Source organism: Pezoporus occidentalis, unplaced genomic scaffold (assembly GCF_034315485.1).
Source record: "Pezoporus occidentalis ecotype Australia unplaced genomic scaffold, CSIRO_AGI_Poc_V1 ctg207, whole genome shotgun sequence".
Classification (NCBI taxonomy): Eukaryota; Metazoa; Chordata; class Aves; order Psittaciformes; family Psittacidae; genus Pezoporus; species Pezoporus occidentalis.
This window is the reverse complement of record NW_026913932.1, coordinates 506,240-522,403: the sequence shown is the minus strand read 5'-3', so window position 1 is coordinate 522,403 and position 16,164 is coordinate 506,240. Positions and strand designations below refer to the sequence as shown.

The following is a 16,164-nucleotide window of genomic DNA, read 5'->3' as shown; positions in this document are numbered from 1 at the left end:
GGTACTGGAACATGTTTTTCAATATACCGTCACTCTTGTCTCAAATATATATACTTATACACCCCCACACACAAAGAGAGAGAGATATCATTCCTTAGTGAATGCACCAATCCCTGTAAAGCTGCTGAATTCATTCGGTCAATGATGTCAGGCTCCATCTCTTGTAACAGTCTTTCAGAGCACGAGAGACAATGTGCAGTGTTGGATTGTTGCCTGCTGATGACACCACGGAACTCGTCTGGTCACTGCTGAGCTCATCTGGTTTTGTCAAAGTTTATTTTTTGTTGGGATGATGGTCGGAGGGAAGTCAGGGCCAGGCGCTGGTGAGCTAAAGACATCTACTTGGTGGGCTATAAAAGTGCTACATAGCAGGCAATGGCATCCAACTAAGTTCATTGGCTGTTTTCCCCTAAAATCAAATCCCCTTGAGGTACACATCGGACTTCCCCATCTTCCTACATTACCCAGCAAGTATATCTGGGTCCCTGAGCAAAAGCAATCTCACGAGTGGGTTTGCCTTTACCTGAAGCAGGAATTACCCAGACTGTCTTCCCCAGCAAATTCCTTATGTGCACCACAGGAATTTTGTCCCCCTCTACAATATGTAAAAGTTCTGACTGGGCTGGGCCAGCCCTGTTGGCAGATCCTCTGGGGTTGACCAACCAGGTGGCCTTTGCTAAGTGTGGATCTCAGTATTTGAAAGTCCCCCACCTCATTGCTCTCAGTGTAGTTTTTAATAGCCCATTGTACCGTTCGATTTTCCCAGAGGCTGGTGCATGGTAGGGGATGTGATATACCCACTCAATGCCATGCTCTTTGGTCCAACTATCTATAAGGTTATTCCGGAAATGAGTCCCATTGTCTGACTCCATTCTCTCTGGGGTGCCGTGTCGCCACAAAATCTGTTTCTCAAGGCCCAGGATAGTGTTCCGGGCAGTGATGTGGGGTACTGTGTGTGTTCCAGCCATCCGGTGGTTGCTTCCACCATGGTAAGCACATGGCGCTTGAATTTGCGGGTTGGTGGAAGTGTGGTATAATCAATTTGCCAGGCCTCCCCATATTTGTACTTCAGCCATCGTCCTCCGTACCAAAGAGGCTTTAACTGTTTAGCTTGTTTAATTGCAGCACGTTTCACAGTCATGAATAACCTGGGCAATAGTGTCCATTGTTAAGTCATGAGCCCATCTGTATATTGCATCTCTGCCCTCATGGCCTGAAGTGTCATGGGCCCACCGGGCCAAGAAAAAACCACCCTTGTGTTGTCAGTCTAAGTTCATCTAAGACCATGAGCTGACCAGCAGCCTATTCAGGAACCAGGAGCCATGAGGAGTGTAGAATTGTTCTGGGGTTGGGGTGGTAGATTGAGTCTATGAAGATCTGACTTCAGTTTCTTGTCCTCTGGTTTAATTGCCTGATAGTATGTATCTATCTCAAGTGGTGCTGTAAGAAATGCATTAAATGCATAAACACTTTGACGTTGAAAGAATGGGGAAGAGACAAGTAGGTACTGAGATGGTGCAGAAGAGATGTCAGACCCTGTGATGACTGAGGTTTTGCCTCTCTCCAGTTACTGGCTCCCTAGACATTAAATATCTGAATTTATTGAAGGGTTTATCACTTTTGTACTTTCCAGGTTACCTTACACATTTCTTTTCATCTCTGTTCACTGAATTCAGCATTTTTGGAGATGCTAATGAAATATAAACATTTTACCATGGGTGTTGTTTAAACCCAGCCATGCAGCTCGTTCACTCACTCCCCCCTTCTTTCCCTCCCCCTACTCCCGGAGGGACGGAGAGGAGAATGGAAAAGAATGCAACTCCCACTGGCTGAGATAAGAACAGTTTAGTAACTAAGGTATAACACAAATCACTACTGCTACCACCAGTAATAATAATGATAAAGGAAATAACAAGGGAAGAGAATACAACACCTCACCACCAGCCGACTGATAACTCTCCCCCCAAGCCTGACCAAGCTCTGCCCGATACCTCCTCCAACCCTGCAGTCTCCCAGCCCTTCCGGCTAACTCCCAGTTACATCCTGGGCATGACGTGCTGTGGTATGGAATACCTCTTTGGTCAGTTTGGGTCAGGTGTCCTGTCTCTGCTTCCTCCCAGCTTCCCCTCCTCCCTGGCAGAGCATGAGGCTCACAAAGTCCTTGGCCAAACCAAAACATCATTGTTATCAGCTCTGTTCCCGAGCTGAAAGTCAAAACACTGCACTGCACCAGCTACCAAGAAGGAGAAAAATGACTGCTACTGCTGAACCCAGGACACATGGGCCAGGGCTTCCTTCAGACGTGAAAGACCCATCATTAACTCTTCTACTTTGTCCTGTCCCAAGAAAATTCTGTGAAGTTGTCACCACCAAGTAATCAAGAAAGTTTCAGATAAAAATGGGTACATGATTCACCTTTTTCACTAATTTCAGGAGTGGTTTAGTTTTCTAAGGGCTGAGCATTGTTTCTCACTCTACTTGGCAAGTTATGTGCACCATACCGACCAGTAACGAGGGGTTTGTTGTCTTTCAGAATAGAGGGTATTTACATGGAAAAAATCTTGCTGGCTTTTGTTCATGTCAGTGTTTTCTAGGAATACAGCTCTGCAATTTGACCATCTTTTCTTCTAACTGTATTGTAATGCTTTCCAGTTCTGTTCCAGTGTGTAAATAAGTGTCTCCAAAGTAAATAAATAAATTGTGATATTTTAATCCCACCAAATTAATTTCTTTCAGCTGCTGGCTATTACTTTCCTTCTCTGTGTGTGTTGATTTGTAATGAGGAGTTGGGGTTACTGATTTTTGCCTGGACCCAATCACCTCCGTGTTTTGTGAGTTGTCATAAAACTGACCACTGTTGTACGAGCAAATGGTGTCATTCCTTTGCCATGATGAATTCTAACTTCAACCACCCAGCAGCAGGTGAGCAGCTGAGGGAAGCAGCATGTTTGGCCAGCGAAGGAATTCCAGGATTTTCTGTATTGCTCTAAGGCTCCCTGTGGATTGCAGATTCTCAACTGGAAAGTAAAGGCAAGATGCTCAAGAAGATGGTTTTTGACCGTCAAGGAAAACACCGCTTCCTGGGAGCTCCCTCTCTGAAGTTTGCAGCACTGCAGCAGGTTTTATCACTCTCTCTTTGTTCTGGCAGTGCTCTTAGCTGTGAAATACCACTGGTACTGCTGTCATAGCAAAGATTTGAGTTGTTCCTTGTGACGGCAGGATGAAAACCTGCTGAAGACCTGTGGCCCAGATGGCACTGTGTATCTTTGTAAGGCTTGTGCGTGAGCTTTTGCTGTGAGAGATAACAAGTTTCCTTCACAAGAACACATCATTTTTCCTAGCATTTATCTGAAGGCTTCCTCTAGAGAGAGGAAGGTAAATACTGACCTACTTCACAAATTGAAGCTCTTGGATTTGGTCACTTTTATTCCCAAAAGTGGTTCTTTTTTGTTACGCTTGCTCCCTCAACAGGCTCCTTGCCTTTTGAACGCTGTCTTTCTCTCACTGTCTGATCCTAGGATGACAATACAGAGTTTTCAAGTTGTCTTATTTGCATTACAAAATTATCTCCTGTAATCAGTCACTGAGTCTGGCTAAGCACACCCAGGACTGCCTCTCACAACCAAACAAGCGATGTAAGCCTGATAGACAAAGGGGAAAACACACTGAGCTGATCCAGGGGGGATGTGAAGCTTCCTGCTGTCAGTCAGAGTGGTAACAGCTTGTTTAAAAAGGCAGTGGGTGGATGTTGACCATCACTAATTTTAGATAACTAGGATCTGGTGTCAGGAGAAGTGGGGTTTAATTTTGCAGGCAGCATGTGAGAGCAACACGCAGCGGGAATGGAAGAAGGGCACAGGTGAAAGGAATTTAGGGATTAGACTAGTTTATAGCTGCCCTTCTCCACTAGAGTCAATAACCACAGGGTTATTCTCTGAAAGAGTAACTCCATGTTTGCTCTCCACCCTCCGAGTTAAATATTGGTTAATGAAAACTAGCACTGCTCCTGCTGCTCCAGTTTTAAAAATATGCTCTGTCTTTCCAAAAATAGAGATTGAATTGAGAATTGAAATGTCTGGCCCAGGGCTTGGTCCCAGCAAATAAATTGCTTACACTGAGTTTTCCAGCACTGACTTAAGTCTGTCTACGTTGAAGTCTACTGCAAAACTCCCCTCTCTGAGCCCAGGCAGCATATGTTCAACATCCCACCCGAGTCTTGTTTAAGAGGAAAGGGTATCCCTGCTTCCATTCTGTTCCCACTGAGGGGAACAGTGTAAGTGTGGAGAGCTGGGGTAGCACAGAAGCTGGTGGGTGTGTCAGTGCAAATGCATACAATTGGTATTTGCAGTTTACTCCAGAATAGCGACATATGTATGGGGATGTCCTCTTATTCAAAAGCAGATGACAAACAACTGTTTATGTGTTTTAATCAACTAATAAATTATGTGCTTACTCACCTACAGGTTGATTAAATGGTGAGGTTTTCTACAAAGAATAAACACGGTCCAGAAAGGAAAGTTGGGAGAAGAGGAAATGCAGTTTACAAAATTGTCCACTCTCTGTTATACTGACCTCCTAAAACTCAGTGGCCCTTGCACTACTGCAGCCAGCCCCACTGCACTGCTGCTGGGCTGAGCCCTGCCTTTTCATAGTCATAGAATGGTTTGGGTTGGAATGGGCCATAAAGACAATTTAGTTCCAACCCCCTGCCGTGGGCAGGGACACTTTCCGCTAGAGCAGGTTGATCCAAGCCCTGTTCAACCTGGCCTTGAACACTGCCAGGGCTGAGGCAGTCACAGCTTCTCTGGGCAGCCTGTGCCTGTGTCTCACCAGCCTCACAGGGAAGAATTCCTTCCTAATACCTAATCTGAATCTCACCTCTTTCAGTTTAAAATCATTCCTCCTCATCCTATCCCTAAAGCCCTAACAAAAAGTCCCTCTCTAGATTTCTCGTGCTCCTATAAACCAGTTGTGTATTCAAGCCCACAATGTGCACTGCTTAGCAAGAATTTGCACCATCTTCTATTCCTGCTCATCTGTCACCGGATGCCATTTTTCTGTGTCCCCTAAAATTTTATAGGTGGCTCTAAAAGTATTTGCTTGTGTGGAGGTACGAGTTGTTCTGAATGGCATTAACACAAAGCATCTCGCTGTCTTTTCAGCCCTATGCCACATTTACTTTTCTGGAAAAGGGCTGAAATAAAGTGACTTTGAGACCATAATATCAAAGTGTGGGAGACTCTGGATTTTGTTTCTAATTTCTGCCCTGTGTTTTAATTCTTTTTAAGTCACAAGTGCTCTCAAACCATAGTATCTGGCTATTTTACACTGTGACCAAACTTTGATTAAAGCAGTTTTGATACCTTTGGCTTCATTTTCAAACTGTGACTAAAAAGACAACTACAGGCTATTGAATTGCAGCAGTAGAGACTGTGGACTAAAATGTATGTGCTATATATATATTGTGCACTTTGGGGTCATTTTTATGAACTATTTAAATACCAGTCATTAAACTTTTATACTGCAGAGCTGAGTAGCTACTTGACTTAAATACTCAATAACACAAGTGTTTTTATTAGTCTTGCAGCTACTGGGTTGTGAACTGTAGTTACTGTACAATCTTCCAGCTATGCTCTTGTTTTCAGTAACTATATTTAGAAGTTTGAACCATATAAAATGTTAATACCAGACTTATAGGAAATAAATGTCTGTATAAGCCTTGCTGTTGTTTTTTTTTTTCACTGTAGTGCAAGAAGGAGTTAAGTTTCTAAAATGAAGCAACAATTTGAATCCTGATCCAGCCTCTTTAGTAGAGTTGTCACAGCCTGACTTGCCTCAGCAATGCTTATCATGGGAAAACTTATTTCAGGGCCTCTCTGACAGCAAAGCCTTTATTTCCAAGGAGAATGACAATAGGCTGAAAAGCAGGGTTTTTTCTAACGAACTGACACTTCATAGAATGTCTTTTAATAATGAGTAAATGCCAGCAGCCAGCAGAAAATCTTTCGGTTTCCCAAAAAATCCCAAAGATTTTCCTAAATTATGTAAGGCAGACATCATGCGCTCTCCTCTGCCCATCAGCATGGCCTTTAGCTACTATTCGCTGCAGAGAGCCCAGGAATGCCTGTGTTATGCCTAGGACTTTTGACCCAGCACACTGGTCTGCAGCTAGGTGTGCAGCTTGGTTGGGTGCTGTATGCAGTTTGCTATCAAACACACTAATTTCAGGAGAAAACGTGTTACCGCTATTGTCATTAATAGTCTTGGCTTTGTAGTGAATTTGAAATATGTAAGGCAAAATTAATCCCACTGAATGTCTTAGTCTGAGCTGATTGTCTTCACCACCGGTAGAAAGATGTAGGAATACAGGTGTTTTTCTTAGACTAGATCAAGTATATTGCTCTGAAAAAGCCTGTTTTCTCTCAACTGATTTACACTGAGAATCCCAATGAGTAATTCAAATGTTCACAGCCCAGGTAAGGCAAATCCCATCCTCTGTGTCTGGAAATACAGCCCTCTCATCAGGAGGTGGACTTCTCTAAAATCTGTGCCCCCAGTGTTCCCCCTCTTAATCCATTCGTAATGATCAAGGAATTCCCTTTGAACTCTCACAGAAATAGCAAGCACGGATGGCTTAGCATGTTATTTCTTGTCATGCCTACTGCCATGCAGCCATTTCCCCGCTGGATCCTGCCATGTCTGGTTGTGGTATGTGTTGAAACCTCCTACTTCGTGGTGTCTTGACACAAACAGGATGATATTCACCCCTGACTCCATAAAGTAATGTGGAAGGCATTTGGCAGCGTTCCTAAATTCTTGCTGTTTAAACATGAGGAAGCAGGTCACTTCTGCATACCAGCATTGATTTATAGAAACTGAATGCCATGAGGAATCCTTCCCTTTAAAGTAAGCAGGTGATGCAAGGGTGAGTTTCTGCTCCCAGTTGCAGGTTTGATCCCAGTCACCCTCACACAGTGAAAGAAGCCACCAGCCTGTCAAGTACAGTAGTCAAACATAGTTTAAAACATTTACTACTTCTTTCCTGAGGGCCACTGAGGGAATGCTCCTTCGTATTTCTCTGAATGTTTTAAATGTTTTGGGGTAACTTCCCCAAGCCTTGATTTTACTTTAATGCCTCCTCATTTTTCTTCCAACTCAAAGAACACAAGTTTACTGTGTCTTGAGACAGCAGGTGCATAGTCACAATGGGAAAGACTCTGCACCAGTCTCCCCCATGATGAGAACACCTGAACCCAATTTCTTTTTAACATTCTGATGGCATCCTTCTTCCCCTCAACAGCAAGCACACTGCAGTACTGTGCAGTTAGCAGCTTTGCAGTTACACTGTGTTGGCAATGACACTAAGTTCTTGCACGAGTGGATTTAAACTTCCTGGGAGAGCTGTTCCAGCATCTCCATTAGCTTCTCCTTGTCCTCGAGTGGACTGTGGGTGCTTGCCAGGGGTAAGTGCGTAGGGACTGGTTGCCTGGCTGGAAGACAAAAAATAAAAGCCTTTATGGATACATTTAACTACCTCTTCTATCACAAAGGAGGTGTATTCCTCAAGACACTATACCACCCAAATATACCTCACAGTGTTAAAGCTAGGAAACGTACACTCTAGGGATCTGAAAACACTGTTAGTTAAACATATCTTCTGAAACAGAAATCAAGTTAATTTAAATTGTATTCTGGGAATAGAGTTCTTGTCCTTTAGCACGGTGTGACTTAGACTGGGGAGCAAGAGCTCAGTTGTAGCTCGGGGCAGTACAGATAAAGGAAGGCCTTACTACGAATTTATGCCTCCTGCTCTGTGTCACTAGTGCAACTCCTGCAGACCAGTAACTTGAAATTATTGCTACAGGCAGAGGTTGCTTTTGCAGCATGAGACAGGATTTTTCCTTGCTTCCTGAATAATGTTTCTAGTGTTACAAAAATTCCCCAACTGGGACCTTTTAGTTTGGATTATTTTCAGTCTTATAATGCTTATTTTCATGCTTAAAAGTAATGGCTAAATTCTAAATGCTAAAGAACTTCAGCTAATTGCGCAATCACCAGAAGTAACATGTATTCAACATAAAGATGTCTGACCATATTTTCTCAATTTGACGCTTTGTTTGGTTTTCCAAATCTCATACTCTTCACTCACTCTGGAAATATAGCTATATCACCATCCATTACAAGGGATTTTTCTCTAAGGACATGGAATCTAGAGCCTGGGAACTTTGTGACAATGCTCTCAGATGTCTGTGCAACTACAGTCAGAGCAGCACTGTTAGTCGGTTTAGTAAATCCAACTTCTGCAGTAAGAGGCTGAGACCAGAAGAACGAGCTGTTGCAATACTGGGCAGCAGATTTCTCTGAAAACCTATCAGACTTCCCAGGGGAGCAGAGATGTTTGCTCTCTTAAGAGCAAATGTTGTAACTGGCTGCACACACCACATAATCTCTGCTCATGGAAAACTGAGGAGAGAGAGAAATACGAAAAGGAACAATTCCTTTTCCATCACTGAACCCGAACTGCTTCCTTCCTAGCCATAGTGCTTCCAGTAGCCTGTGCTAAAGTTTGGGAATTATGTGTGAAAGCCAAGTTCATCATCATGGAGAAGATGCTTCTCATGTTTGCAAAGCTGGATTGTGTCAAACACTTCCTATTTATGTTGACAAATGCAGTGAATCCTGGTTGTAGAAGTCTCACTTCATTTCATTTATTTAAAAATATTTTAATTTTTAATTAAATTAAGTTTTTTTTTAATTTATTTTAAATTTTATTTTAAAATAAAAAAGTTGACTTTGTTGTGCACTCGAAGGGAACAAAAGGAAATGGAGGGAAGGTGTGACTGGTTCAGCAAAAGTCTGTCTAGGGCCAGATGAGCAAAGGGACTAGATGAGGGTCTGCGGCAAGTGCTCCTGCACAAAAAGCCCTTTACTGAAAGGGCCTGAAGAGGCTTCATACTAAGCTGTGGTTTCCAAAGGGAAGTAGGAGAGAGAGAAATAACTGACTTCATCACTATTTGATAAGAGCTTTTTCAAATACATGGCAGACAAAACTAACACCAGAGGCAATGCAGGCCCACTGATGAACGGGATGGGTGCACTGGTGACAGAAGATACAGAGATGGCAGAGTTACTGAATGCCTTCTTTGTCTCTGTCTACTCTGCTGCAGGCAGTCCTGAAGAGCCCTGTACCTCTGATACCTCAGATGAAGTCAGGTCGACGGAGCGGTTTGCCTTAGTCGATGAGGAATGGGTTAGAGACCAGTTGAGCAATCTGGACATCCATAAATCCATGGGTCCAGATGGGATGCACCCGCGGGTGCTGAGGGAACTGGCGGAAGTCATTGCTAGACCACTCTCCATCATCTTTACCAAGTCTTGGGAAACAGGAGAGGTGCCTGAGGACTGGAGGAAAGCAAATGTCACTCCAGTCTTCAAAAAGGGCAAGAAGGAGGACCCGGGTAACTATAGACCGGTCAGCCTCACCTCCATCCCTGGGAAAGTGATGGAACACCTTATTCTTGGTGCCATCTTAAGGCATATCAAGGATAAGAGGGTTATGAGGGGCAGTCAACATGGCTTCACCAGGGGGAAATCATGTTTGACCAATCTCTTAGCCTTTTATGAGGAAATAACAGGGTGGATGGATGATGGCAGAGCGGTGGATGTGGTCTACCTTGACTTCAGCAAAGCATTTGACACAGTCTCCCACAGCATCCTCACAGCTAAATTGAGGAAGTGTGGTCTGGATGATCAGGTAGTGAGGTGGACTGCGAACTGGCTGAAGGAGAGAAGCCAGAGAGTTGTAGTCTATGGGGCTGAGTCTAGTTGGAGGCCTGTAACTAGTGGAGTGCCTCAAGGGTCAGTACTGGGACCGGTATTATTTAATATATTCATCAATGATTTAGATGAGGGAATTGAGTGTACTATCAGCAAGTTTGCTGATGACACTAAGCTGGGAGGAGTGGCTGACACGCCAGAAGGCTGTGCTGCCATCCAGCGAGACCTGGACAGGCTGGAGAGTTGGGCAGGGAATAACTGGATGAAATATAACAAGGGAAAGTGTAGAGTCCTGCATCTGGGCAGGAACAACCCCAGGTTCCAGTATAGGTTGGGAAACGACCTGTTAGAGAGCAGTGTAGGGGAGAGGGACCTGGGGGTCCTAGTGGATGAGAGGATGACCATGAGCCAACACTGTGGCCTTGTGGCTAAGAAGGCCAATGGCATCCTGGGGTGTATTAGAAGGGGGGTGGTTAGTAGGTCGAGAGAGGTCCTCCTTCCCCTCTACTCTGCCCTGGTGAGACCACATCTGGAATAGTGTGTCCAGTTCTGGGCCCCTCAGTTCAAGAAGGACAGGAAGCTGCTGGAGAGAGTCCAGCGCAGGGCAACTAAGATGATTAAGGGAGTGGAGCATCTCCCTTATGAGGAAAGACTGAGGGAGCTGGGTCTCTATAGCTTGGAGAAGAGGAGACTGAGGGGTGACCTTATTAGTGTATATAAATATCTAAAGGGGGAGTGTCACAAGGATGGAGCCAGGCTCTACTCAGTGGCAAACAATGATAGGACAAGGGGTAATGGGTACAAACTGGAACACAAGAGGTTCCACTTAAACTTGAGAAGAAACTTCTTCTCAGTGAGGGTGACGGAACACTGGAACAGGCTGCCCAGGGAGGTTGTGGAGTCTCCTTCCCTGGAGACATTCAAAACCCGCCTGGACACATTCGTGTGTAACATTATCTAGGTGTTCCTGCTCCGGCAGGGGGATTGGACTAGATGATCTTTCGAGGTCCCTTCCAATCTCTAGCATACTGTGAAACTGTGTGATAAGCACAGGACACAGACACAGGATTTCTCTTGCAGCCTTAAGAGTAGTTATGCCAAGACCAAAGCTCTCAAAAGTCTTAGCTATAGCTAAAGAGCCAAGGTGTGTCCCCTGTTTACTAAAGCTGGGGGTAGACAAAGGCTAAAGGGAAGAGCCTGGTGGAATTATGGTCTTAGAGAAAGAACAACTGAGCAGAAGCATTAGGACCAGAAGGTGACAGGAGTACAAAAAATGCAAAGTCTGGTCCTACAAAGAAGACTGACGAGCTCGGATGTGGGGTTTCTGCATATCCTAGATGATAACATAAAAGAAGTCTGGTCAAATACCTGTCAACCAACCCTGTGTGACTGTCTGGGAGGGGACAGAAGGGACAAAGTCAACCCAAATCCAGAAAAGTTTGAACTTCCGCCATGTTCCACCTAGAAAATCGACGTATCAGTATTTGGAGGCCACATCCAACAAAAGTACTGGGCTTGTGTAAGCAATTACCCTGAGCTTTACCCTTCTCCTTCTGCACTGACCCTCATCGCCATTAAGACATCTATGCTTCCAGCTGCTCCTACTAAGATGCCCGTCATTTGTCTGGGAGAAAAGAAAGGCTCTGTCCTATTTTTCAATTCGCTATGCTTATAGTGCCAAAAATGCCACTGTGCACAATATCCCAGTGTTAGAGAAAGGGCAACTGGCAGTTTTAACTATCATGGAATGGCAAGAAAAGCCTATCAAAGCAAAGCCAATTCCCAGTGCTCTGTGAGAAGGATGCTAATTTCTCAGCATCCTAAAAGACGGTATTTGACAGCTGTGATTCACCTTCTCTTGGCACAGTCCTGCTTACAGCTATTTTCATTAAAAAATGCCCAGCCCTCCCTAAAGAAAAGCTTTTAAGTCTTTATCAGCTACTTTAGAGGGAAAAAAAAGCCAGGGATTTAACACAGTTGTTCTCTGGTTGCACAATGCTCACTTGAACTTTTAAGCTTGGAACGATCTTGAGAAATACTTTTGAACAACACTTGCCTGGTCTGGCCTTCATCCCCTGCCAAACCAGAGGGGGATCCTACAGTTCAGGCAACTTAGGGATCTCCACTGCTATGCAAAGTAAGACACTGCTGCCTTACCTTGGAAGAACAATCCTCTCAGTAAACTCATTGCTTCAGATGATACTGCCATCCACACAACAGCTCCCTGGGCCTCTGTGCACAGGATATTCTTCATATTCTAATAGAAATAGTTGGACTGTGCAAAGATGTCAGATGTGGGAGAAACAGAAATACCCAAACTCAGGTATCCTAACAGGATTTTTAGCTCTTATTTTCTCACCATTTTTATGAAATCAGTTGCAGAACTGTATTTTAAAACTGTGCAGTCATCAGTGCCTAAACCAATTACATAATTCATGTTTAAACTCTGGTTTCCCTTTATTTTGTCAAACAGGTGATGACTGAAGGCCCATCCCTCATGGCTGTTTATTTTTGGGGGTTGCAGAGTCCTTGAACTTTAAGGCGGGATAACTTCATTAGGCTTGAAATGCATAAAGTCTATGCAACAATAAATGTATTTTAAAGACAAATACATTTAGCTGGAAAGGGCAGCTTTCAAGTGTAAAGTAGATGGGGTAAATGCTTCTGGCATCAGAAGCAAATGTGGGAAATTGTATCCCTAGAAAAGACCTAGAGACTGGATTGCTAGTCTGCATCCCAAGCTTGGGTGTTAGGGGCTGGTAAGGTATTGTGGAATGCAACATGCATACTGGATAACTGATGCCTGCCTGCCAAGCCATGGTCACTGAGGAACAGCTGCAGCTCAGACAAAGGGCTCCCTGGCCAAACATGCTGCTTCCCAACGGCAGTAAACGTTTAGAGGAAGGGGAGAGGAACAGAGCTTGCACAACAGTGCGTGCTCCGTTTTCCTGTATGTGCTCACGAACTCCCAATGTCTGCAGGTTGGTACTTACAGAGGCAGAAGCTCTATCTGTGTGTTTAACAGTCCCTCTAAAAACGTAACTTAAAGGTTAGCTTAAAGCATTGTGGCTGTGCCGTGCATTTGATCAGGGCTGGAACATTCATTGCCCATCATTATTCTCTGGATATACAAAAATAGCAGACGCTGTGCAGAGCAGAGCTACCAAGGGGGTAAAAAACTACTTTAAGCACCAATTTGGAGCCAAGAAATCACTGCATCTGTTGGAGACATCCACTTAGAAAGTTTTATTTCTCTTTGCCTTTAGACTAATCCTGAAAAGAAAGAATTATAGTCAGTCTTAAGCAGATACTATCTGGAGTGTCTGCCCAGCTGGGGTGCATAACAGAGAAACGGATATTTCTGTGAGCTTTTCCCCATTGTTCTGTCAAGACAACTTGCTATCTCCAGGACAGAGCAAAAATAGCCAGACTAGCATCAAGCTCAACAGCCTGTCCACCAAATTAGTTCCCAGGGAGATAAACTACATCAAATGTGCTGTAAACGCCAGGGCATTTGTGCATAGCAGAAATACAGCCTTGCTCATCCTGACTGGATCTATGGGACAATTTTGTCAGAGACCACCATGGTCATTGCAATCCATATCCTGGCCACAAGCTTATTTTTAAAGTGGTTACAGTGCTTTTACTGACCATGTCTGCTGCTGCAGACTGTAGGGAAGAACTGAGCAGGAAGAAAAGGGTTTGTCAGCAAGGGACAGTTTTCCCCCTTGAGAGTTATCTTAAATCAAATGAAAGTCTAGCCATGTTCTCCAGGCAAGATGGTATATGTTTGTAAGTCCATGCCATCCCACTCCTGAACAGTATTGTTTGTGTGTTTCTGTATAGGTTGGGTGCAATGTGCAAGCAGCGGTGAACACCTGGCTTTTTTGCCAAGCAGATGGTATAAGCCATCTAGCAAATGTGCTGGGATTTGTTTTAAAAGCATGAACTGTACCTTGGTTTGTGCATACATCATAGTTCCATCAGATGTCCTATTTCCTGACTACAAGTCAGGTATGTTTAGCACGGTATGTTGAACAAGCATGGCCCCAGAAGAGACAGTTATCTGTAATCAAAGGAATGAAAAGCAAATGAATGAAAAACAGAACCAGGAATTCCCCACAATTGCACTCAGGCATGCAATGGGGTCTTCAGGCCGTATTTGGAAGCACCTAGGGAGCAGGATTCTTCAGCATACTCTTTGCACCCTGCTTGTACTCATGTGTGGGGCTTACCTGGAGGTGAGGTGAAAAAAAACAGAATGTTTTTTTAGAAAGCAATTTTCATTCAAAGTGGGGTTGATTCCTTCAGGCAACTTTGTGCTTCTTCCCTTCCGAAAGTAATCGGGAGAAAGAAAACAGTAGAATTGAACTATTTGTAGTTGATAAGTTTAGCATTTATAGAAGGTAATTAGAAAATAGGAGGCTGTGTGAAACTTGGGAAACTTCATTTCAAACATATACCTGCTGTCCTATTTTACACCAAGATCTCTGAGGTTCTGTGCTCCTGTTACAGGTATTTTGCACTACACTGCAGGAGGTAACTTGCCCCAGGGAAAGTAAAAGGGGAAGTTTCCAAAGGAACTGTTCACTGATTTCCAATGAAGGGTTGAGAGGAGCAGGCAGGAGCTTTTGCCTTGGAGAAGGAGGTGGCCTTTAGCAAAATCCAAGAGGATTCTAGAGATTATAACTATTCCTGTATTGCCAGTGAAGTCAAAGAAATGCTGTCACAAACCAGAAGGTAAGAACAGTAAACCACCGCTTTTCAACAGCATCGAATACTCACCAGTCTGAAATCAGCTGCTTGTTCCAGGAGGGGCAGCAGAGCAGTTGTCAGAATGTAAGTACCTAAAAGACAGACAGGCACCAACACTAACTTTTGGTTTTAAAAAAACTTTCTTCTCTCCTCACCCTCTGCAACAACCTAAGCCCCAAAGTCTCTTTATTTCTGACACTTGATCTGAATTTGATGATGATTTTTGTCGCTGCTTTATTTGCAATATGCCAACTCAACTTGCAGGGGTCCACGTTGCTGCACATTTACCAAAAGGCCCATCAGTTATTTTATAGACTTTTATGTTTGCTGTACTTATGGAGCAAACTGCTCACTACATTCAGCCATGACTTTGAAGGCAAAATGCCTCAGGTACAGATGTCCTTGGGTGGAGGCGATGGCGGTGAAGAAACAGGGAATGCATTTCTCCTCCCTGTGTGACATACATACGTGTGTCTATGCCAAGTCATAAACAAGAGAAGCAAATTGTGCTTCACACTTGTGTTTCTCAGGGCCTTGCATGTTCACTTAAGACTCACCCATTTTTGCCTTCTCACTGTGAAATAACTTGGAGTACGCTGGCACTTTTGATTTGTGCTGCACACAAAAAATGTCTCTTAAATCCCCAGCATGACAATTAGAGAAGGTAAAGGAGTCCTTGGCAGCGGTTGGAGGGCGGAATAATAATGTTGTGTGCCCAAGGCTGAGCTATGATTACCTGGGGAAACTTATTGGGTCCATCCCCATTATAGCGTTCATTCAGCTTAGGTTTATACGTACCACACAAATATATCCCATTACAGTTGTTACCATGACCAGCAAAGTTTGTTATTCAAAACATTGTTCAACACGAGTGTACGTGAGTCAGACACACCTAGTGATGTTTCACCCGCTGAAGTGTAACACAGGGATTTTTCTTTTCTCTCTTCAGGGATATTTTTTGCTTTCTTCCCTTTAAACTGTATTTTAAAAACTGTATTTTAAAAACTGTTTAATTCCAAATGAATTTGCCCTATTTAATCTATTGTTTCTGCTTCAAGTACAATAATCCCTCTCTTCTCTTCACAAATGGCTCCAGTTCAACAATTTATGTCAGTGATAAACATACTATTTTCCATGAGCTACCAAGGCCATGTTTTCCACTAGACATGAAGACTTCAGCATGTGTCTTTATAACCTCTTTTCTGCAGAGGCAGTGAGATCACCCAGTTAAAATGCAGCCTGTTTATAAATATGCTACCAAAATCAAATGCGTTATATGCTTAGTGCACAAACTGTTCAGTTTCCCCGTCAGTCACAGTGATCTTCATTTCCTCTGTGTAATCAGAGGGACATCCATATACACACAATATATTAAGCCCCTGGCAAATGAAGCAAAGCGAATGTGCAGCAGATGAGTGAATGCAGCCTGTCTTCAGCAGAAAATGCAAGCAAAAGCAGTTGCTGGTGAATAATGAGAGCCCATACGTCTCCCCTGGTAGTGGTGGGGGACTGAAGGGTGACATCATGAGGACAAGAGCTACTGCTGACTGTTACAGGAGACTGGCTCCATGTGAAAACCCCAAATACACCAATTCCTTCAGTACAAGCTGAAAGCATGGATTAAATTCCAAT

The 16,164-nt window shown here is 43.8% G+C and overlaps 1 protein-coding gene and 1 long non-coding RNA gene across 2 annotated transcripts in view; one reads left to right on the top strand and one right to left on the bottom strand.

Annotated features, from left to right (window-relative positions):
- The first annotated feature begins 1,217 nt into the window (after window positions 1–1,217).
- Window positions 1,218–5,718, top strand: LOC134163781 (uncharacterized). Its single transcript, XR_009964844.1, has 2 exons — window positions 1,218–1,723; window positions 2,289–5,718. It is a non-coding gene; the product is annotated as an uncharacterized LOC134163781 (long non-coding RNA).
- A 1,567-nt stretch (window positions 5,719–7,285) lies between these two features.
- Window positions 7,286–16,164, bottom strand: part of DHRS12 (dehydrogenase/reductase 12) — a 30,705-nt gene continuing 21,826 nt past the window's right edge. Inside the window, 6 exon segments of the mRNA XM_062618909.1 lie at window positions 7,286–7,490; window positions 11,935–12,034; window positions 12,137–12,311; window positions 13,046–13,180; window positions 13,728–13,843; window positions 14,563–14,661. Of these exon segments, the coding sequence (XP_062474893.1) occupies window positions 7,384–7,490; window positions 11,935–12,034; window positions 12,137–12,311; window positions 13,046–13,180; window positions 13,728–13,843; window positions 14,563–14,661 (732 nt within the window). The 3' untranslated portion in view covers window positions 7,286–7,383.